The sequence below is a fragment of the Bison bison genome, unplaced genomic scaffold (assembly GCF_000754665.1).
Source record: "Bison bison bison isolate TAMUID 2011002044 unplaced genomic scaffold, Bison_UMD1.0 scf7180017864297, whole genome shotgun sequence".
NCBI lineage: Eukaryota > Metazoa > Chordata > Mammalia > Artiodactyla > Bovidae > Bison > Bison bison.
The window spans coordinates 1,441,314-1,462,435 of NW_011494869.1; the positions used below are offsets into that span (position 1 = coordinate 1,441,314).

At 35.9% G+C, this 21,122-nt stretch overlaps 1 protein-coding gene across 1 annotated transcript in view; it reads right to left on the bottom strand.

Annotated features, from left to right (window-relative positions):
* The window catches only part of URI1 (URI1, prefoldin-like chaperone), a 116,552-nt gene that overhangs the window by 38,504 nt on the left and 56,926 nt on the right, over positions 1–21,122 (bottom strand). Inside the window, exon 12 of the mRNA XM_010851101.1 lies at positions 2,297–2,331. Coding sequence (XP_010849403.1) covers positions 2,297–2,331 — 35 coding nt within the window. The remainder of the gene's footprint in view (positions 1–2,296; positions 2,332–21,122) is intronic.

Here is a 21,122-nt window from a genome sequence, read left to right on the forward strand (position 1 = left end):
TTCGCTGTTTAGTGTCCAACTATCAATTTCTCCAGGGGTCCCTAACCTCCAAGATCTCCTGCTTGATGAATTGTGGTGGAACTAATGTAATAATAATATAAAGAAAGTACACAATAAATGTAATGCACTTGAATCATCCCGAAACTATTCCTCCTACCCCCAGTACATGGAAAAACTGTCTTCCATGAAACTGATCCCCAGTGCTAAAAAGGTTGAGGACTGCTGAATTTCTCCATAGCAGGGTCTTTCAATTCCAAACAGCAGTATAATACTGGCATATGGTAGAAACTCAATCATTGTTTCTGGAATTAAGATAATAAAAACATCACAAGAATTCCACAGCACTCCCAAATAGCAATTTCCTGGCTTTCAGAGGAATGGAGACACTTGGTTTCAGTTTTTTAATGTAATAAATTGGTAAATTCACTGGCCATTTGGATTCCAGCAATATCAGATCCTCATTAAAAACAAACATAAAAGTCTGTTTCCTGAGCCACATTAAAAATAATTCAGAGGAAAATGCAAATTAACTGGAAAAATTATTTTAATTGTTTAACATGTAGATAAGGTACTATATTACTTTAAGATATGTGGAGGCAAATATGCTAAGCTCTGTAGTTTGGAGCTACAGAAAATCTGGAAACTGAGACAGATTCATATGAATCTGCTCTGATGTAAATGACACATTTCTATCAATGTTCATCAGGCTTAGGTAATGCTATACAGTACTTCTAAAAATGCTGTACATAACTATATGGTACTTGTAAAAACGTTATACATAAAATAATCAAATATTTGGTCTTTATTTATTCAAACACTTATTAAGTGCCTATACTGTGCCAAACACAGTTATAGATAAAAGGAAGAAAACATGCCCCTTAGCCTTAAAGAACTCTCAGTCTAGAAGGGAAAGAATCTTAAAACACAACCAGAAGCAAGGTGTCATTCACACACTGTGTAAATTAGTATCTGTTCTGAGTGAATCAACCTTTTACTAGTGTCCTGAATTCTTTACCAAAACCAATAAAGTCCACACTGTAAAACTTCACCTGGGAATTATCTGTAAAATGGATCACTTTTGCCAAATTAGCAGGTGAAAAATATTAATTCTGTGACCAAGTACTTGCATTTCAAGTTTCAACCTGGACTGAATGTAAAATGAAAAGTCAATGGTCCATTATGGAAATACTGACAGACTTAAACCACCGGTGGATGCAGCTACGACTCTGCATTTATTGAAAATTAATGAAGTCTCTGAATTTTTATTTATAAAATGTGTATTATTTAGTTTTAGATTATTTCTGCAAGCCAAAAGTCAGAATTTAATATGATGATGTGTACCGATGGCACCAATTTTTACCCTTATCCACTGCTTGCAGCCTATGTGCATTTAAACCAAAAAACATTTGATATACACTAACTATAAATTATTTCCTTGAAGATCTCTCAGGCATGAAGAAAAAGCCTCTTAAAATAAATTTAAAATATTATATGCTTGATGGTGTATAACCAAAGGTTTAATCTCACCACTAAAGGGGCAGTTATCATGATTCTGCAATAACCCTGCAGACAATAATCAAGACAGCTCCTGTTGTTCTCTCAGTACAATCTTCGTAAACACAGCATGGATATATTGTAATTTGATATCCGTAAGATCAACAGCTATACCTCATGACAAGTCATAAGATTTTATTCACCATTAAATTGAGCATTTTCCTCAGAAGACACAAGAAATGTGTTATTTACCAAGCACTGTCCTATTAACTATACATTAGCACATTAAAATAGATATGCTTTCTTTCTCTCTATATTCTAAAAAGTGTGGTCTCTAAAGCAAGCTCTGAGATGCAGCCAATTAATTAGATTTTTCAAACTCTGGGAAAATGTATCTGTACATATTTCCACCATTATTTTAAAACAATTGATTCTAATTATTATTCTACTACATATACAAAAAACAGTCCCCAAATAAAGCTGATTAGTCAGGTTAAAAAATGCATCAGTCTCAACTTCATAACAATAGTAATATTCTAACTTTAAAAAAAGAGACGAAGGAAGGGAAAAAGAAAGCAATTAAAATATTAAAATAAACACAAATGGTGATGCAACTTCAGGAAATCAGGGAACACAGAATTCAATAAACAATTACAGACAATATAAATTAGTACCAAAAGGATTCAAAATGGAGATTACCAGAAGAACTCAATTATAGGATGCGAAAACTGTACTTTTTTAAAATACAAATAAGTGATTCCATTAGTATTTCAGAAAGGTAATAAAACGATCTTTCACTCACCAATGCTGGATTTTCTCTTGGCAGTTAGTGACCACCTGTCATGAAAACAGATAACTACTCATGAAAAAACAGGGCAATGCACAAAGCTACAAAATCACTGTATCAGAAAGCTACAGTAGTGGCTTTACAGATTTAAAAGCATCTCGATACACATTTTTATTTGTCAAATGCACAGAGATGCGAATGTTAGTTTTTAAGCAGCACACTTTATCATACCTCTCTAATGCAGGCTGATAACTGCAGAACAAATTACAGCTTTCCAATTCATACTTAGGTACAAAACCCACTTCATAACTATTAGGTGACATATGATATAAGATAACTAGTATTTTGTACAATCTGCAGGCCTGTTTTCAATGTTACATATTTTGCAGAATACACAAATGTTATAAATAACAAAAAAACAATGTAACATCCACATTTCATCAGTTTAAAAAAAATGACAGCAGTGAAAGTATTTTATTTTGTCAGTATATCTTCAAATGTTTTCACCTGTAATTTTTATTCTGATGCATTAAAAATGAGTTCAGTTATATTTTTCTACTACATTTCAAGAAGAAATACTTGGGATAAAGAGATGCTCTGAACGGCCCATTTTGTTCCCCTGGTGAATTATGATAAAATTTTAAGCACTTCATAGTCAGTTTAAGCTATGCTTATAATACTGAAACAACGAAATTAAACATAAAACTTACTTGTTTTCCTTAGAGATATTTCAACAGATTCTTAAAATGCTCAAAAAATTAAGAACACTAACTAGTAAGGGGGAAAAAAAAGAACATGTGAATAGCAACTTAAAAAAAAAAAACCCTTTTCAAAGATTACTAATTATGTTTTTAAACTGCCCATTGATAACAAAACTTTAAACAATAATTTCAAATACTGTAGCACCATTTTAGAGAAAGAGAAACTAAGAGATGAAATTACTATGCTTAATATAATGCCACCTGAAAAAGACAGCAGTGTTACAGTTTGAAACACTGTTCTTTCTCACTGTTCTAAATACCAATACTGCATCTTATATAAGCACCATGTTTCATCTAAAAATCACGTCTTTTTTTTTTTGGCCTGTCACTAAATTCCTCTATTATAACATTTAATTCCTGAAGTAAATATCTTCCTTTAGGACATTTTAAATACTAAGGCAGCAATCCTGTACCAAAATACATGTTGTAATCAGATATCCAACCATACTACACATTAACTCAGCATAAAAAGTCAGTTTTAGAATAAAGCTCTCTCAATAAGTATCAATCACATAGCAACACTTAATAACAGTGATAACATATAATAAGAGTACTGACTTTACATCTGGAAGAACCAGGCTAAAGCTACATCAATCCATTTCACTGTTTCTAACTCGACAGTAATTATAAAATAGACAAACAGAATTAAATGTAAATTGAAAAAGAAAAAATCTTCATGAAATCCTTTTTATAAAGTTCTTATTTAACAACCCCATTAAGAGAAGAGACCCAAAAACAGTCAGGATGCTTTCCAATCCCAATGCATGTGTTTCCAAGCATGAAGTGAGCCAAAAGCACAAAAAGAAAAGCCCTGCAAACCATAAGAGCAGAATGTTCATTAACCTCTACATGATAATCCTTTCATGGCTGCATATTAACTAGTTACATATTCATAATCATTTACATTATTTAAAGGACCTTCGATGAAATTTTCTATGCAATATCCATTAGTGACAATGTTAAAGGTTATAGAAGATAAGTCTACTTAATGTTTCCAGGAAGCCTTTTTAATTAGTAAATATGTAAATTTGCCACATATGCTTTTTATGTTTAAAAAACAAGTTCCTGGTAGAATGGCATGTATTCTTGCCATCACCCTTTATGATCTTAACTCTCCATTTTGCTGTAGCTATTTTTCCCCCACCCCTTTTCTTTTCTGAAATAAGTTTCCCCCAAGAACAGATATTAAAGGATAAGATAACAAAAATCCATTTCACAATTAAAAAGAGAAATTTTCACTACCAAAATATTTTCTTCGTTAAAAGTATTTATTGGTTACATATAGGGGTTAGAACAAGAGTCTTCAGTTAGACATTATCCAAATGTAAGCTAGATATTTTGTAAACTCAAGAAATTAAGGAAAACATGAAAGAGGCAGGTATGAATACATACCATAGCCTTCTGATGATATGTCTACAGTTAAATCTTTGTTTACATGATTTATAGCACACCTAATTCCAACAAACATTTGAACCCAAGCAGCTGTACTTACACTGATATCTTTCTAGTTTTCTCCTTTTATTCAAAAAGAAAATATTAGTAAATTTTTATGACTTAGTTGCCAAGGAAATCTGTGGAAAGGAGAAAATCTTATGATTCATCTGGGGTTTTACAGTCTCTTTTTTCTGTTAAAAGTAATGCCAACTAACCTTATTTCTTCTGAAATGGACTAGATTAATTATTAAATAAACTGACTATAAGATAGTGAGACTGGTTCTAAAATCAACTTTTGAAAACCACAGTGAAACAGCAAAACACATTTCATTACTATACCACTTTTTAAGACACATTCAATCTACCATTAGGAGTGTTTACCAATAGCCCAATTGTAAAAAAGAAAAAAAAAAATCCTTCGGTATGCTTTCTTTAGGACTCAAAATTGCCCTTTTCCTAAGAAGTCCCTTGGACTGCAAGGAGATCCAACCAGTCAATCCTAAAGGAAATCAGTCCTGAATATTCACTGGAAGGACTGATGCTGAAGCTGAAGCTACCACACTTAGGCCACCTGATGTGGAGAACTAACTTCTTGGAAAAGACCCTGATGCTGGTAAAGACTGAAGGCAGGAGGAAACAGGGACGACAGAGGATGAGAAGATTGGATGGCATCACCAACTCAATGGACATGAGTTTGCGCAAGCTTCAGGAACTGGTGATAGACAGGGAAGCCTGGCGTGCTGCAGTCGCAAAGAGTTGGATACGACTGAGCAACTGAACTGAACTAAGAAGTAATAATAACACTGGTAAATGCCAGGACTTTATATGATGAAACAGTTCAATAAGATGAGTCTTCACTTCTTAAAGAGAGGAAACAAGTTCAGAGATGGAGTAACTTTCTCGATATTACAAACTGCCTGAGAACTGCTAAAAGATAAAATCCGTTTTAATGCCAGGTCTATCTAATCGCAAAGCCGATACTCACTGTATTGGACTGTTCTCAACCATCATAAATCTTACTGGGTATAAGGAAAAGCAGCTGCTTTGTATCTGCAGTTTTCCTTAAAAACACTGATTGATGCTGCTACTTCTTCACTTCCTCCACATACCCTCCCACACACACTGACAAGACCTTGCCAATAATGTTAGGAAAAGCAAATAAGCTTAACTGGACCAACTCACTAATAAAAATTTTTATTTCTTCCAATGCCTCATACAACTCCCGGCCCTCTCAAGTCAAGCAACTCAGTATGAATATAAACAACAAATTTCCCAAGCCCCACATACACACATGCATGCGTGTGTCTGTGTGTATGTTTTAGGGGGAGAGGGTGGTGGGCCAACCCTATTATATATTTTTAAGGCACTTACAACTAATCAAGTTAGATGCCAAAGATGACAATGATAGTCTACCCAATAACCTATTTTTCTTTAGGTCAGTGTCCAGCTAACATATATACACATTCAATTATAAAATAATTGGCAAGTTTTAAAATCAGTAAACTATTAATACAAGAATATTTTCCTCTTTTTTCCCTCAGGAGGCACTTTTTAAAAATTATTATAAAGAAAGGAATGAATTAAGATCTCCATTACTTAGTTCCATTTGTGCTATTTGCTTTGGTTAACAGACCACAAGGGGGCCTCAACCTATGAGTTTTCCACGTTAAGAACAGCACCACATTAAAACTAGACCAGAACAGAGAGGCTAAAGGGTAAGTTTGCATAAGTCTTAAATGATATTTCTCTCAAAAATGCTTCACTTTACTTCTAAAACTTCTCTCACTGCACTGCAATTCCATATTCTCCCTGTACAGGTTAATGCATAAAATAACAATCTGAGGATTCACTAATCAGTGCTTTCCACATTTACATGATTTGCTTCTCTTGCTAGACTATGTCTTCAAAAAAGATCATATAATTTTGGGTTTTAAAGCTACTGAGAAGTCAAAAAGGAAAAAAATTATCAATGGTGACTAAATCCAATAGATAGTGGACATGCATGATTATCTGGCAGCTACTTAAATGGCTGAGAATAATTTCTTAAAGGACATACTGTCAATTACTAGATGTATAAATGCCATTACCAAAGTATATAAGAAGTACACGTAAAGAAAACTGGTAAAATATTATAAGTCTTCTAAATAAGCCTCTCTGCAAAAAAGGTTAGAAACGACTACAAAGAAATAGCCATAAGCACTGATAAACTAACAAAAAAAATAGCAATAAGCACTAATAAACTATAATAAGCTGTTTCTGTATAAAAATTTTAAACAAATTTATTTTTAAATATGCTAAAAAATGAAAATAATAGAACTACTATCCAAAGTTGACAATAATTATAAGCTGCTGTTAAAACACTTAAATGTTTTTTCCAAAATCCAGGAAACTCGTAATTGTACTAGATGAAAGGTCAATGATATGGGCCAGGCCTCCTTTACTCATGTGCCATATAGTAAGTGTGCAATAAGTCCGTGTAAGGAGTACAGATCTACAATTACTTAGCCAAAAATCTCAGGGAAAGATGTTTCTCAATTTAGAACTTTTCATAATTTAGTCAAGTTATATCTTGCAGTAGTAGAACACTACCCTGTATCAAATATAGTGACATTTTCAGGGAAACATGAATATTCAAAGTAGAATAAAATACCTCACTCAAATCAGTTTCATCAACAAATGAATATGGCAGAAACTAAGGAATAACTTTGTTTTCAGTTTTTAAGACTTCTGAATTGCAGCTTGCCTGTCTATTGTTTTATTAGAGATATCAATCATTTCTTCTCCATTCCCACACCTTACTTTCTAAAACCTCACCCTCCTCTCATCTGCAACAGGCAGAGGACCCCATTTCTCCATTTGGAGAAATGTAAATGGAGCCAGTGTAAATGAAGAGGATCCACACAAATTGAGCCAATCAAATTTACTCTGGACTCAAAGACAGACTGAGGTGATTACAGATTCTGGACTGGAAAAGGTGACCACAAAGGGATTTGCACAAGCTAAATCTAACAAAGTTCCCCACAAAGTAACGACATAAATGTACAAGAAAGTGAAACACACACACACACACACACACACACACACACATATATACAAAATAATCCTATCCCTGAGTTCTTCCTAACTTTTTATAGTACTTTCCAAACTTTCTTCCAAGCATTTCTGTGGTTTATAATTGATTAAGAAAACTTCGTAAGTAAGCCAGCTACATAGATTAAAATGAGAGCATACCTGTGAAGATCTCCAAGAAAACAAGTAATTCATTAAAGAACAGAAGTAGTAGCTGTGCTTAGTCACTCAGACGTGTACAACTCTTTGCAACCCCATGGACTGGAGCCCATGAGGCTCCTCCATCCAAGGGAATTCTCCAGGCAAGAATACTGGAGTGGATTGTCATCCTCCTCCAGAGGATCTTCCCAACCCAGGATTGAACCCAGGTGTCCCACATTGCAGGTGGATTCTTGACCATCTGAGCCACCAGGGAAGCAGAAATAATAGAATGATGGGGGGAAAATATCTTGACAAGTAAAAAAGAAGTCAAATTGAAAGGCCCTTGCACCAATTAAAGAAGTACATTTTTATTTTAAAGAAACACTAACAGTGACTAGAGCAAAATTAATACTAAATCACTTGCAAGTAGCTACGTAACTAACCTCCAAGTTGGGACAAAAAGCGTATAACAAACCAGTAATTCCTGTGAAAACTGGCAAAGCCAGATGAACACAAAGTCATCTCTTAGAAGGCACCTAAGAGTTGCCTAAGAAGTTGGAACAAGAGGGACTAAAATTCAGGAGATAACTATGGAGAATTAAATTAATGCTCTTTTCTTGGACAACTCAAAGCACAGTGAAAAGGCTGAGAATTATACTTTGTCCTGAGCAGAAGTTTAAAGCAGTCTGAGAAGCCTGTAGTAACAAAATCAGAGACACGAGAGGTCTTAAGCATGTGGCTGTCTTTTCCTCTCATGGCATGTATGAACTTCTGAAGTTCAAACGGCCAAAAAACTGAAAGGCTGAAAATCAGAGCTCTGGGAACTGATGAAACAAAACTTAAGAGTTCAGAAGCCTTCAAGGGAAGAAGTCTGGTGAACAAACTAGATTTTCAGAAGAAAAGCCAAGAAAGAATCAGATGAAAGCCAAGAAAGAATCAAAGATAGCTGATATTTTACAATAAACAAAACCCAACCTGCACTCCATTCAGTACCTGCCTGAATTGAGGTGTCCCAACTTCTACTTTATCAACCTAGTGAAGAAAGGGTGAAACTTTTCCAGAGGAAGATATACCCTTCGGGAGTAACCAAAATTGTAAAGACTCTAAAATATTAATTAAATTAACATTTAATTGTAAATACTTCAGGAGTATTTACATTTCTAGCATTTAATTAAAAATAACTATATTACCAAGAAATAGGACCATATGAGCAAACCTCAAAAAGAAGAAAAACAACACAAAATAGAACCAAATAAGCAATCTACATATTCGAGTTAACCAACTAAGACATTAAAATATAATTATTAATATGTTCAAGAAAACAGTGGAAAAGATTGAAGAAATACATGAAAAGATGGCATATTTCCCTAGACAATTAGTATCTACACAAGAAAAGAATCAAAAGGATAATCTTTAACTGAAACATCTAAAATGAGTTTAATAAATGGTGTTAACAGGAGATTAACACAAAAGTCAGAATTTTGAACTGGATGACATGTCGATAAAAAAAATACCATAATAAAAGCCCAGAGATTAAAAAACAAAGTGGAAAATATAGAAAAGACCAATAAGAGACATATGAAAACTATAACTGAAGATCTACAGAGAGAACAGATCTGAACAACAAACCTCTACAAGATTTTCTAAATATAAGAGGAAGGTATTAACCAACAGATTTAAGAAGCTCTAAGAATTTCAAGCAAGAGAAATTAAAAAAGAAAAATTATATGAAGGCACAATATAGTACCACTGATGAAAATCACAGAAAAATAGAAAATTTTACAATCAGCATAGGGGAGAAAGAGCAGGGAGGAGATACAGTACCTTCAAAACAGCAGTAAGAAGAGTTAAAACTAGAGATAACTTCAATAAAAACAATGCTAGAAACTGGAAAAATGGGATAAAAATCTTAAAGTTTTGGTAAAAAATAACTGAAAATTTATAAATTATGTACAGAGCAAAGAGATCCTCCAACATGAATGAGGAGTAAAAACATTTTCCCACAAAAAATTCTGCACCAGCAGATTTTTACTGGAAGAAATACTACAAGTAATTACGTGACGTGACAGAGGGAGTTAGCTAAGGCTAAAGCTGTAATCACCATGCAACATATAAATGTATCAAAACAATACATTGTACACCTGAAACTTACACAATGGTATATGTCAATTCTATCTCAATAAAGACACATTATACAGGCAAAAAGAACTACTACAAGAAGCTATTTGGAGCAATAGAAATTCAGAAAGAACTAAAAAGCAACTGTACAGGTAATTTTGTCAAGGTAAGGATAATCAGTATTGATCACAGAACAATTAAATACTGTATTGTGGTATTTAAAACACACAGAATTAAAATGAATGGAAGCAACAATGCAAGAAGTGAGATGAATAAATGACTGTATGTTGCAATCTCTAGGAATAATTTCTCCAGTAAAAAAGCACAGTATAAATATATATATACATTTAGTGCCAACATCTACATAAAATAAGAGTACTAGGTAGGGTACTACAGCAAAAAAGAATATATTTTGAATGAGTTACCAAAGGGGAGAAAATAGGGTATGTCTGATTAAATCAAAGGAAGGTGCACCAAAAAATAAAAAAACACAGAGGGGAAAAAAACAGAAAAGTGGATCAAATAGACAAACTTCACACCTACTGCGTGTGCTAAGTCACTTCAGTCTTTGTGACCCTACCCGTCAGGCTCCTCTGTCCATGGGATTCTCCAGGCAATACTGGAGTGGGCTGCCATGCCCTCATTTAGGGGATCTTCTCAAACCAGGGATCAAATGCGTGTCTCTCATATCTCCTGCACTGGCAGGTGGGCTCTTTACCACTAATGCCACCTGGGAAGACCCTTACACTCACTAGAATTTTTTTAAAAAAAAAGAAAATAAGATGTGTTAGCAAGGATGTAGAAAAACTGGAACACTTCAAATCGTGTGTACTGTTGATGGGAATGCAAAAGAGAACAGCCACTGGAAAACAGTATGGTGGTTTCTCAAAAATGAAACACAGAATTACCATATAATCTAGCAATTCCACTTCTGGGTATATACCCAAAGGCATTGAAAGCAAAGACACAAAACAGATATTTGTTCACAGTAGCCAAAAGGTGAAACCAACCCATGTCCACAGACAGATGAATAAACAATAAAATGTACAATATACATGCAATGGAATACTACTCAGCCTTTAAAAGGAAACTGACAGATGCTGTAATATGGATCAACCTTGAAGGCATGAGTGTTAAGTGAAATAAGCCAGTACAAATGGACACAAACTGTATGATTCCACTTATATGAGATACCCAAAGTAATTAAATTCAGAGAGACAGATAATGGTAGTTACCAGGGGATGGGGAAAGGGATAACAGAGTGTTATTGTTTAATGGGCAGTATCAGTTTTGCAAGGCAAAAGAAGTCCTGGAGCTGGATGGTAGTGTTGACAGAACCACAATGTGAATGTATTTAATGCCACTGAAATGTATACTTAAAACTATTTAAATGACAAATTTTGTTATATTCTACAACAACTTTTAAAGTAAAAAAATAAAAAAGTCAAGTACAAAAATGAAAAAATGAAACTAAATGCATCAGTTGCTGATGTATTTAGTTTAGGATGACTAAACATCCTACACAAAAGAGAAAGATGTCCAGACTGAATTCTTAAAACCACAACTAAATGCTGTTATAAGAACAGACTTATACACTTTGTACACAGACTAAAATTAAAAGATGAAAAAATTTATCATGAAAAGAAACAAAAGTAAAATATACTAATGTAGCCATATCAGTATAGTAGTCAATAAAGAATACCTGAAGGCAAGAAATATCACTAGAGATAAAATACTTCAGAATGATAAAAATGTCCCCTGATCAGGAAGCTATTAGAGTCTTAAATTTGTATGCACCAAATAACATAACTTTAAAATGTATAACACAAAGGCTGAGAAAAGGATAAATCTATAACCACAGTGGAGATTCTCCTTATCGCTTCATAACTGATAGAACTAGAAAACAAACCAACCAAAAAAATTAACAAGTATATCAAATAATTGTATACCACATTCAATCAACCTGAACTATGGAACTCAAAACTGCAAAATTCATATTCTTTCCAAATAATTAATGGACAGTAGCCAAAAACAGATCATATACCAGGCCATACAGCAAGTCTTAAGTTTCTAATAGAACAGAATTAAATATGACGTAAACAATAGAAAAGTAAAAAATACTCAGTGTTTCGAAATTAAGGAACATTTTCTAAGTAATTCCCAGGTCAATACACCTCAATAAGAATTAGAAAATATTTTAACTAATTAAATAACATTCAAAACATGTGGGGTGCCTAAGGTAATTATTAGAGAAAATTTTAAAACTCAAAAAATATATACTGTAAAGAAAAAATAGTAAAATCTCTGATTTTTGTGTCTCTAACAGCTTTTGTCTCAAGAAGCTAGGAAAAAATTACAGCCAATGAGAAATTTTTAAAAGAAAAATATAAAAGCAGAAACCAATGAAAATTAAACTTACAAAAGAAAAATCAATAAAATAAAAAACTGGTTCTTTAAAAAGACAGATTAGGACTAATAAATCCCTAGGAAGATATAACAAGAAGAAAAAAGACAAACAAGAACTGCAAATAACAGAAATTAAAAAGAGGACATCACTACCAAACCTACAGACATTTCTGAATTTTAAAATATCCATACAAGGAAAATACAAGGCCTAGACAGTCTTACTGGAAAATTAGTCCAAATATTTAAGGTAGAATCATACCAATAATACCCAAAGTCTTTTTACAGAACATACAAAAATGATAGTTGTTTTATGAGGTCAGCATGATTCTGAAACCAAAACCTAATATGGACATCAAGGAAAGAAAATTACAAACCAATATGATACAGAGCCACAGAAACAAAACACCATACTCTACAGAATTAGAGCCATGACTTAGAAGCTCACAATGACTTCATGCTAGAAATAGGAGCAAAAATCAAACAGGCCAGCCCTAATAAAACCCAAAACCAACTCTCAACCAAGCTGTGTTGGTCCACTAGTACTCTGGCTGCTTAAAGAAAATTTATCCCTCTTTGAAGGACGGTAACAGCATCAGTAGCCTACGGTATTTGCACTACACTGTCTGACATCCAATCAAAAATCACAAGGCAGTCTATGAAAATAGGAACAGCAGATGAGAAATCAAGAGAAGAAATAAACAGAAACATAGCTTCATTTAATTTACATACTGCAGTTACAAGACACACTTTTATGATTAATATATTCATGAAAACAGAGGGAAGGTTGAAGATGTCAATACAGGCCTCAAATTTATTAAAGAAATGTCAAAACAAATTCTTGAAAGAAATACTATAACTGAGATTAAGCATTTAGTAAAAGAATTTACCAGTAGATTAGATCTGTAAGAACAAGATTAGTGAACAGGAATAGATATCAGAAGAAGGTATCCATAAAGTCATATAGATCAAGAGGAAGCAAGGAAATACAGAAAGGAGAGTTAAGACATATGAGACAGAGAAAATGTCTAATATGTATACTCAGAGTACAAAAAGTGAGAAGACAGTGACATAAAACCAGCAGCCAGAAGAGCAGACAAGAATTTTCTAAACTGACAAGTCATCAAAGTATAGACTTAATAAACTCCATATTCAAAGCAGGCAAACCAAATCTACACATAGAAAAGCAAAACTACACATCATAATCAACTGCCTAAAAACCAAGATGGAAAGTCTAAAACCAGACAGAGGGAAGAAATACCCAAAATTTTCAGTGAAGGAAACAGTAACACTAATAGAAGACTGAAAGAAACCAAAGACATCAAAAAGATAATGGAATGGCATCTTTCAAGTGTTGGGGGAAAAAATCCTCTCCCAGCTCAGAACTAAATAAAAATTATAACAGAATATCAACAAGAATAATCCTAATTTGGGGAGATGAGGTGAATTTTTTAAAACATGCAAAAGTAAAATATATGACAATAGCACAAATGAGGGAGGGTTCATGAAATTAAGCCATCAAAAGATTTCTGAATAATTTCCTAAGAGGCAAAATTTCAAAAGACTTTGTGAAAATTTTCCTACTAATTTATGGTAGACTGCAATAAGAGATACTATAATTTCTAGGATAATAACTAAAATGAAAATAGAAAAAAAGAGAAAATAGAAACCATATGACTATAAAGCTAAAAGAATTTTAAATATAATTAAATATTTTAATAACAAAAAAGAAAGACATAAAGAACAATAACAAATGTAACAAGTGGAAAATCTGTGGCAAAATGAGTAAACAAACTCCAAGTGACAGATGAGAAAATTTAAAGACTAAAGATATACATGTTCACCAACTGGAAGTGCAAAAATAAAAATACAATCAGGTAACATCAGAATGCTAAAAATTAAAGACTGACAATATTAAAAAAATGCCAACATTTAACAGAAAAATCTCACATATTATTTTTCAAATAAGGGTTTAATTAAGACAAGTTAGTGGGTGTCTTAAAACAGAAGGTATAGATCATATAGAAAGAACTGACAGGGAACTCCTTGGCGGTCCAGTGGTTAGGACTTGGCATTTCCACCACAGTGGCCTGGCTTCAATCTCTGGACGGGGAACTAAGATTCTGCAAGCTATGAGATGCATCCAAAAAGTAAAATAAATTTTTAAAAAAGAAAGAACTGGCCAGATTTTGTAAATCAGAAGATGGATCAGGGCAAGCTGAAAAGATTCTGGTTTGAATAATGTTGCCCAGAATCAGGATGAGTATGGTGCCTATGTACCAACATTAGGGTCAATGATAAATTAATATCAGTAAATGAGACTGAGCTGCTTGTGGACCATCCAAGTTAAGCTGTCCAACAGTTAACAGATCCAGAAGAGGCCTGGCATACAGGAGTATTCGAGGACACGCAGAGTGAGAAAAGACAACTGTCAATAACGAGTATAGGGATTACCAACATTCAAGCATTAGATGAAGACACTAAAGAGACTTAAGTAGGCACAGAGAAAGGCAGAGCCAGAAAAAAAGAAAAGTCACAAAAGTTCCCACCGTACAGAGAATTTCAAGTTTCCCAGGGAACAATTAAAGTTTCAAATAAAGCACAGAGGTCAAGTAAGGCTAGATCTGAGAAAGGGTCCACCGAGTTTGGCAAGTGAAAAACTTTAGATAGAATAATTTCAAAGAAAAGACAGAGGCAGAAGATAGTTTATAGCAGGTTGAAAAGCAAAGAATTAGAAGGAGAACAATTATCACACTACATTAAGCTTTCTGTTAAAATGTTTGCAAACAAATTCGTAAGTCCCTTGAGGGGAAAAAAGAAACCCTGTGTATCACTGTATCTAGGACAGTGCCTGGCACATAACTCAGTTTTGTCTTTTTGTTCTTTGGGGAAAAGCACTCATTTTCTATAACTCTTAATAGTACTCAATTCACAAACATCAGGAAACCAAACAAGGAACAATTTTTGCTGTACTGTATTAGGGTTTTTTCCTAAAGGTTTAAAAAACACACATACACACATTTAGGGTATTTAGCTTTCAAATACACAGTTGACAATTCAGAAATTTTTGTTTTCTGTCCATAATAGGAAAGAGAAGGTAAGTGACAGAGAGAGACACTTCACCATTAATAAACAGATTACAATATGAATAAAAAAGAGAGCAACTTTCTTCACCAGCGCCGTCCAATAGAATTTTCTATTATGATGGAAATCTCCCAACTCCACACTGTCCAACGCAATAGCCAATAGCCACATGTGGCTACTGAACACTTGAAATGTAGCTTCATAACTAAAAATTTTTTTAATTTTACTTAATTTGAATTTTAAACTTAACAGTCACATGTAGTTAATGGCCATCATATTGGATAGCACAAACAGACACAGATGATGGTGAAAATATAAATGTAAAATAAGTCTTAGATTATGAGTCTTCAGGTAACAGTACCCTAGATAACTTTTTCAAGTTTCAACAATTGGGGAAGGAGGCAAGATAGCAAAAATGGAAGACACGGAATTCGCCTCTCCTCACAAGCATGTCAAGAATACATTTACATGTGGCACAATTCTCACAAAGCACCTGCTAAACACTAGCTGCTGCTAAGTCGCTTCAGTCGTGTCTGACTGTGTGTGACCCCATAGACAGCAGCCCGAAAGGCTCCCCCGTCCCTGGGATTCTCCAGGCAAGAACACTGGAGTAGGTTGCCATTTCCTTCTCCAATGCATGAAAGTGAAAAGTGAAAGTGAAGTTGCTCAGTCGTGTCCGACTCTTAGCGACCCCGTGGACTGCAGCCTACCAGGCTCCTCCGTCCATGGGATTTTCCAGGCAAGAGTACTGGAGTGGGGTGCCACTGCCTTCTCCGCTAAACACTAGCAGATGACCTCAAACACATGAAAGGAAAGAAAAATCCCACGCAGCCTCATAGGATGATAAAAAGACTAAAAATACATAAAAGAAAAACTAAAATGAATAAAAATTGAAAAAATAAATAAATAGGAACTAAAGAAGAGAGGAAAGGCAGAGGAACTGCAGCCCTGGCAGAGACGAGCTGAAGGCGAGGAGAAGCTCATGCTCAGAAAAGCCCATTCATGGTGGGGATGAGCTGGGGCAAAAAGGAGACTAAGTGACCAGAGAAGAAGGCAGCAAGCGGTCTACAAAGTAAGAACTGCAGGCATGGCCCATGCTACAGCCCTATACACCCTAGCCTCAGTCACGTATCTTCTGCTGCAGCCAGGGCCAGGGTGCAGGGAAGTGGGGTTTGGAGAGTGGACCCAAAGAGGGGACAGCTGTTGGTTGTGAAGAGAGAGCCTGAAGGGACAGGAGTAAGGAGCTCCACAACCAGGAAAGTTTTCAGGAGAAATACAGGCCGCTACAGAAGCAAAGTGCCATCGACTGTGGCACGCAAAGGGCACTGAGTCCAAGACGTTGGACCACCAGAAAATTCCTGGCCCAAGGAAATATTAATCAGTGTGAGCTCCACCAGAGATCTCCATCACCCAGCTCCATCCAGCCTGTAGGCTCCAGTGCCGGACGCTTTATGCCAAACAACCAGCAAGACAGGAACACAGTCCCATCGATCCGCAGACAGGCTGCCTAAAGTCATACTAAGCTCCTGTGCCTGTGTGCTAAATCACCTCAGTCGTGTTCAATTCTTGGCAACCCCATGGACCACAGCCCTCCAGGCTCCTCTGTCCGTAAGACTCCCCAGGCAAGAACACTGGAATGGGTTGCCATTTCCTTCTCCAGGGTACTGAGCTCACAGACACTCCAAAACACACCACCTGATGCAGCCCTGCCTGTCCGAGAGACAAGACTCAATTCCACCCACCAAAGCACAGGCACACTACCTCCCACCAGGAAGTCGACACAGGCCCCTGGACCAACCTCACCCACCAAGGGGCAGACACCAGAAACAAGAGGAACTGCAACCCTGGAGCCTGCGAAAGAGAGACCACAAACACAGTAAGTTTAGCTTAGCCACTCAGTTGTGTCTGACTCTTTGCAACCCCATTGACTATAGCCTACCAGGCTCCTCCATCCATGGGATTTTCCAGGCAAGAGTACTGGAGTGGGTTGCCACTGCCTTCTCCAGAGGATCTTCCCAACCCAGGGATGGAACCTGGGTATCCCACATTGCAGGCAGACGCTTTACCATCTGAGCCACCAGGGAAGTCCTAACACAGTAAGTTAAGACAAAATCAGACAACACAGAAACATGCTGCAGACAAAGGAGCAAGGCAAAAATCCACAAGACCAAATAAATGAAGAGGAAATAGGCAAGGTACTTGAAAAAGAATTCAGAGTAATGTTAGTAAAGATGATCCAAGATCTTAGAAACAGAGTGGACTCATGGATCGAGAAGATACAAGAAATATTCAACAGGGACCTAGAAGAACTAAAGAACAAACAGTGATGAGCAACACAGTAACTAAAATGAAAAAATACACTAGAAGGAATCAACGGAATAACTGAGGCAGAAGGACGGATAAGTGAGTTGGAAAACAGAATGCTGCAAACAGCTGCCAAGGAGCAGAATAAAGAGAAAGACTGAAAAGAAATGAGAACGGTCTCAAAGACCTCTGGGACAACATGAAAGGCACCAACATTTGTGTTACGGGGGTCCCAGAAGAAGAGAAACAAAAACAATCTGAACAAATATTTGAAGAGATTATAGTTGGAAACTTCCCTAACATGAGAAAGGAAATAGTCACCCAAGTCCAGGAAGGTCAGAGAATCCCATACAGGATTAGCCCAAGAAGAAACACATCAAGACACATTTAATCAAACTAACAAAAACTAAATTCAAAGAAAAAATATTAAAACCAGCAAGGGAAAAGCAATAAATAACATACAAGGGAATCCCCATAAGGTTAGCAGCTGATTTTTCAACACGAACTCTGCAGGCCAGAAGTGAGTGGCAAAATATATTTAAAGTGATGAAAGGGGAAAACCTGCAGATTACCCTACCCAGCAAGGACCTCATTCACATTCAAGAGAGAAATCAAAAGCTTTGAGGAGAAGCAAAAGCTAAGAGAATTCATCACCACCAAAACAGCTTTACGATAAACGCTAAAGGACTTTCTCTAGGTGGGAAACACACGAGAAGAAAAAGACCTACAGAAACAAACCCAAAACAATTAAGAAAATGTCAAAAGGAACATACAAATCAATAATTACCTTTTAAATATAAGTGGATTAAATGCTCCAACCAAAAGACACAGATTGGCTAAATGGATACAAAAACAAGATCCATATACACACTGTCTACAAGAGACCTACTTTAAACCCAGGGACCCATACAGACTGAAAGTGAGGGGATGGAAAAAGATATTCCATGCAAAAGGAAATCAAAAGAAAGTTGAAGTAGCAATACTCATACCAGACAAAATGACTTTAAAACAAGGACAATTACAAGAAATTGTAATTTGGACACTACATAATGATCAAGGGATTAATCCAACAAGACAATATGACAGTTGTAAATAAATATGCACTCAATGCAGGAGCACCTCAATACACAAGGCAAATGCTAACTATACCATAGAACAGGAAATCAACAGTAACACAATAATAGTGGGGGACTTTAACAGTCCACCTTACAACAAAGGATAGCTCATCCAGACAAAAAAATTAATAAGGAAACACAAGCCTTAAATAACACATTAGACCAGACAGACTTAATTGATATTTATAGGACATTCCATCCAAAAGCAGCAGCATACACGTTCTTCTTAAGTGCATAGAGAACATTCTCCACCATCTTGGGTCACAAATCAAGCCTCAGTAAATCTCAGAAAATTAAAATCATCAAAGTGAAAGTCACTCAGTTGTGTCCAACTCTTTGTAACCCCATGGACTATACAGTCCATTGAATTCTCCAGGCCAGAATACTGGAGTGGATAGCCTTTCCTTTCTCCAGGGGACCTTCCCAACTTACGGATCGAACCCAGGTCTCCCTCCTTGCAGGTGGATTCTTTACCAGCTGAGCCACCAGGGAAGCCCAAGAATACTGGAGAGGGTAGCCTATCCTTTCTCCAGCGGATCTTCCCAACCCAGGAATCAAACCAAGGTCTCCTGCATCACAGCCAGATTTTTTACCAACTGAGCTATTACAACTCAAGCCTCAGTAAATCTCAGAAAATTAAAATTATATCAAGAATCTTTTCTGACCACAACACTATGAGATTAGAAATCAATTACATGAAGAAAAACACAGATGCATAGAGGCTGAACAACATGCTACTAAATAACTAATGGATGACTGAAAAAAATCAGAAAGAAATTTAAAAATACCTAGAAACAAGTAGATTAGTCCAGAGAGGCTCCTAAGTAGATTTCATTTTTTCCACCAAATACTTCACTGATGTTGGTAAAAACTGATTTAGCTAAACAAAAAAAAGCGGGTGGGGGGTGGGGATGAACCAAGTTCCCTCTTGTCCCTGTATCTTCTGAGAACTAACAGTAAATAAAATCTCCAAGGAAAAAGAAAAGGCAACCATCTAGGATAGACATATGAATAAACTACATCAATCCACTCCGGAAAAAGAAATACACCTGCTTAACTGGTGTTCAAACCAACAAAGAACCATTTGTTAGGCCCAGAAAGTATTTAGCAATTAAAAGATACAACATCCCAGCTTTCATTAATTAGGTAAAAAAAAAATCCTATTCAATGCACTCACTTTTAGGTAAATAAGAAATGAAATTGTGTGCTTTTAAAACATTTAGTGGTACATTGCTCAGACAGTAAAGCGTCTGCCTGCAGTGCGGGAGACCCGGGTTCGATCCCTGGGTTGGGAAGATCCCCTGGAGAAGGAAATGGCAACCCACTCCAGTATTCTTGCCTGGAAAATTCCATAGACTGAGGAGCCGGGTAGGCTACAATCCATGGGGTCGCAAAGAGTCGGACACGACTGAGCAACTTCACTCACCTATATAAAGTGTTAATATGTATATACTGGATTGGCCAAAAAGTTCATACCTGAACGAACTTTTGGCCATTCTAACACACATAAACATAATTAACCACACCACATACTGTTCTATAATTTTTAATAACTGCATAAAAGTCTCCTCATACCAATCCCCTAATGTTGAATTTTTAGCTTTTTTCATTATTATAAACAAATCTGCAGGAAACCTTTCTGTGCATGTCTTTTTGCTAGATTCTTAAAAATAAAACAAACAGAAGTTTTCACCAAAAAAAATTTTTTGAAAATGTCAGCAGTGATGCCATTAATGAGAACAATATTTAAATACTTGATCCTATCCATTTACTACTGATGTCATTCATTGAAGTTGTGGATCATCCTTGCCTCTCCTCTGTCTTTCCCCTTACATTACTATTTTACAGTACTATTACATTACTCAATGCTCCAAAGGACAATCAAGGAAAAAAAAAGAGGGAACCAAGGCAAAATGTGCTATATTCCTTACTTGAATTAAAAAGCAAAAAATCTATGAGCAACATTTAAACTATCTCTACCTAGCCAGGTAAAAGCTTGATCTTCCCAACCCAGGGATCGAACCCAGATCCCCCACATTGCAGGCAGATTCTTTACCAGCTGAGTCAAAAGGGAAGACCAGGAATACTGGAGTGGGTAGCCTATCCCTTCTCCAGCAGATCTTCCTGATTCAGGAATTGAACTGAGACCTCCTGCACTGCAAGCAGATTCTTTACCAACTAAGCTATCAGGAAAGCCTCTTTATCTAGGAGCCATTGTTAATCAAGATTTCCAGAGAAAACAATGGCCTGAACCAAAGGTATCCACTGAATAAAAAGAGCTCATTTGTCTCAGCAGCAGCAGCTAGCTACATAAGAAGACAATGGCAACCCACTCCAGTACTCTTGCCTGGAAAATCCCATGGACGGAGGAGCCTGGTAGGCTGCAGTCCACGGGGTCGCTAGGAGTCAGAC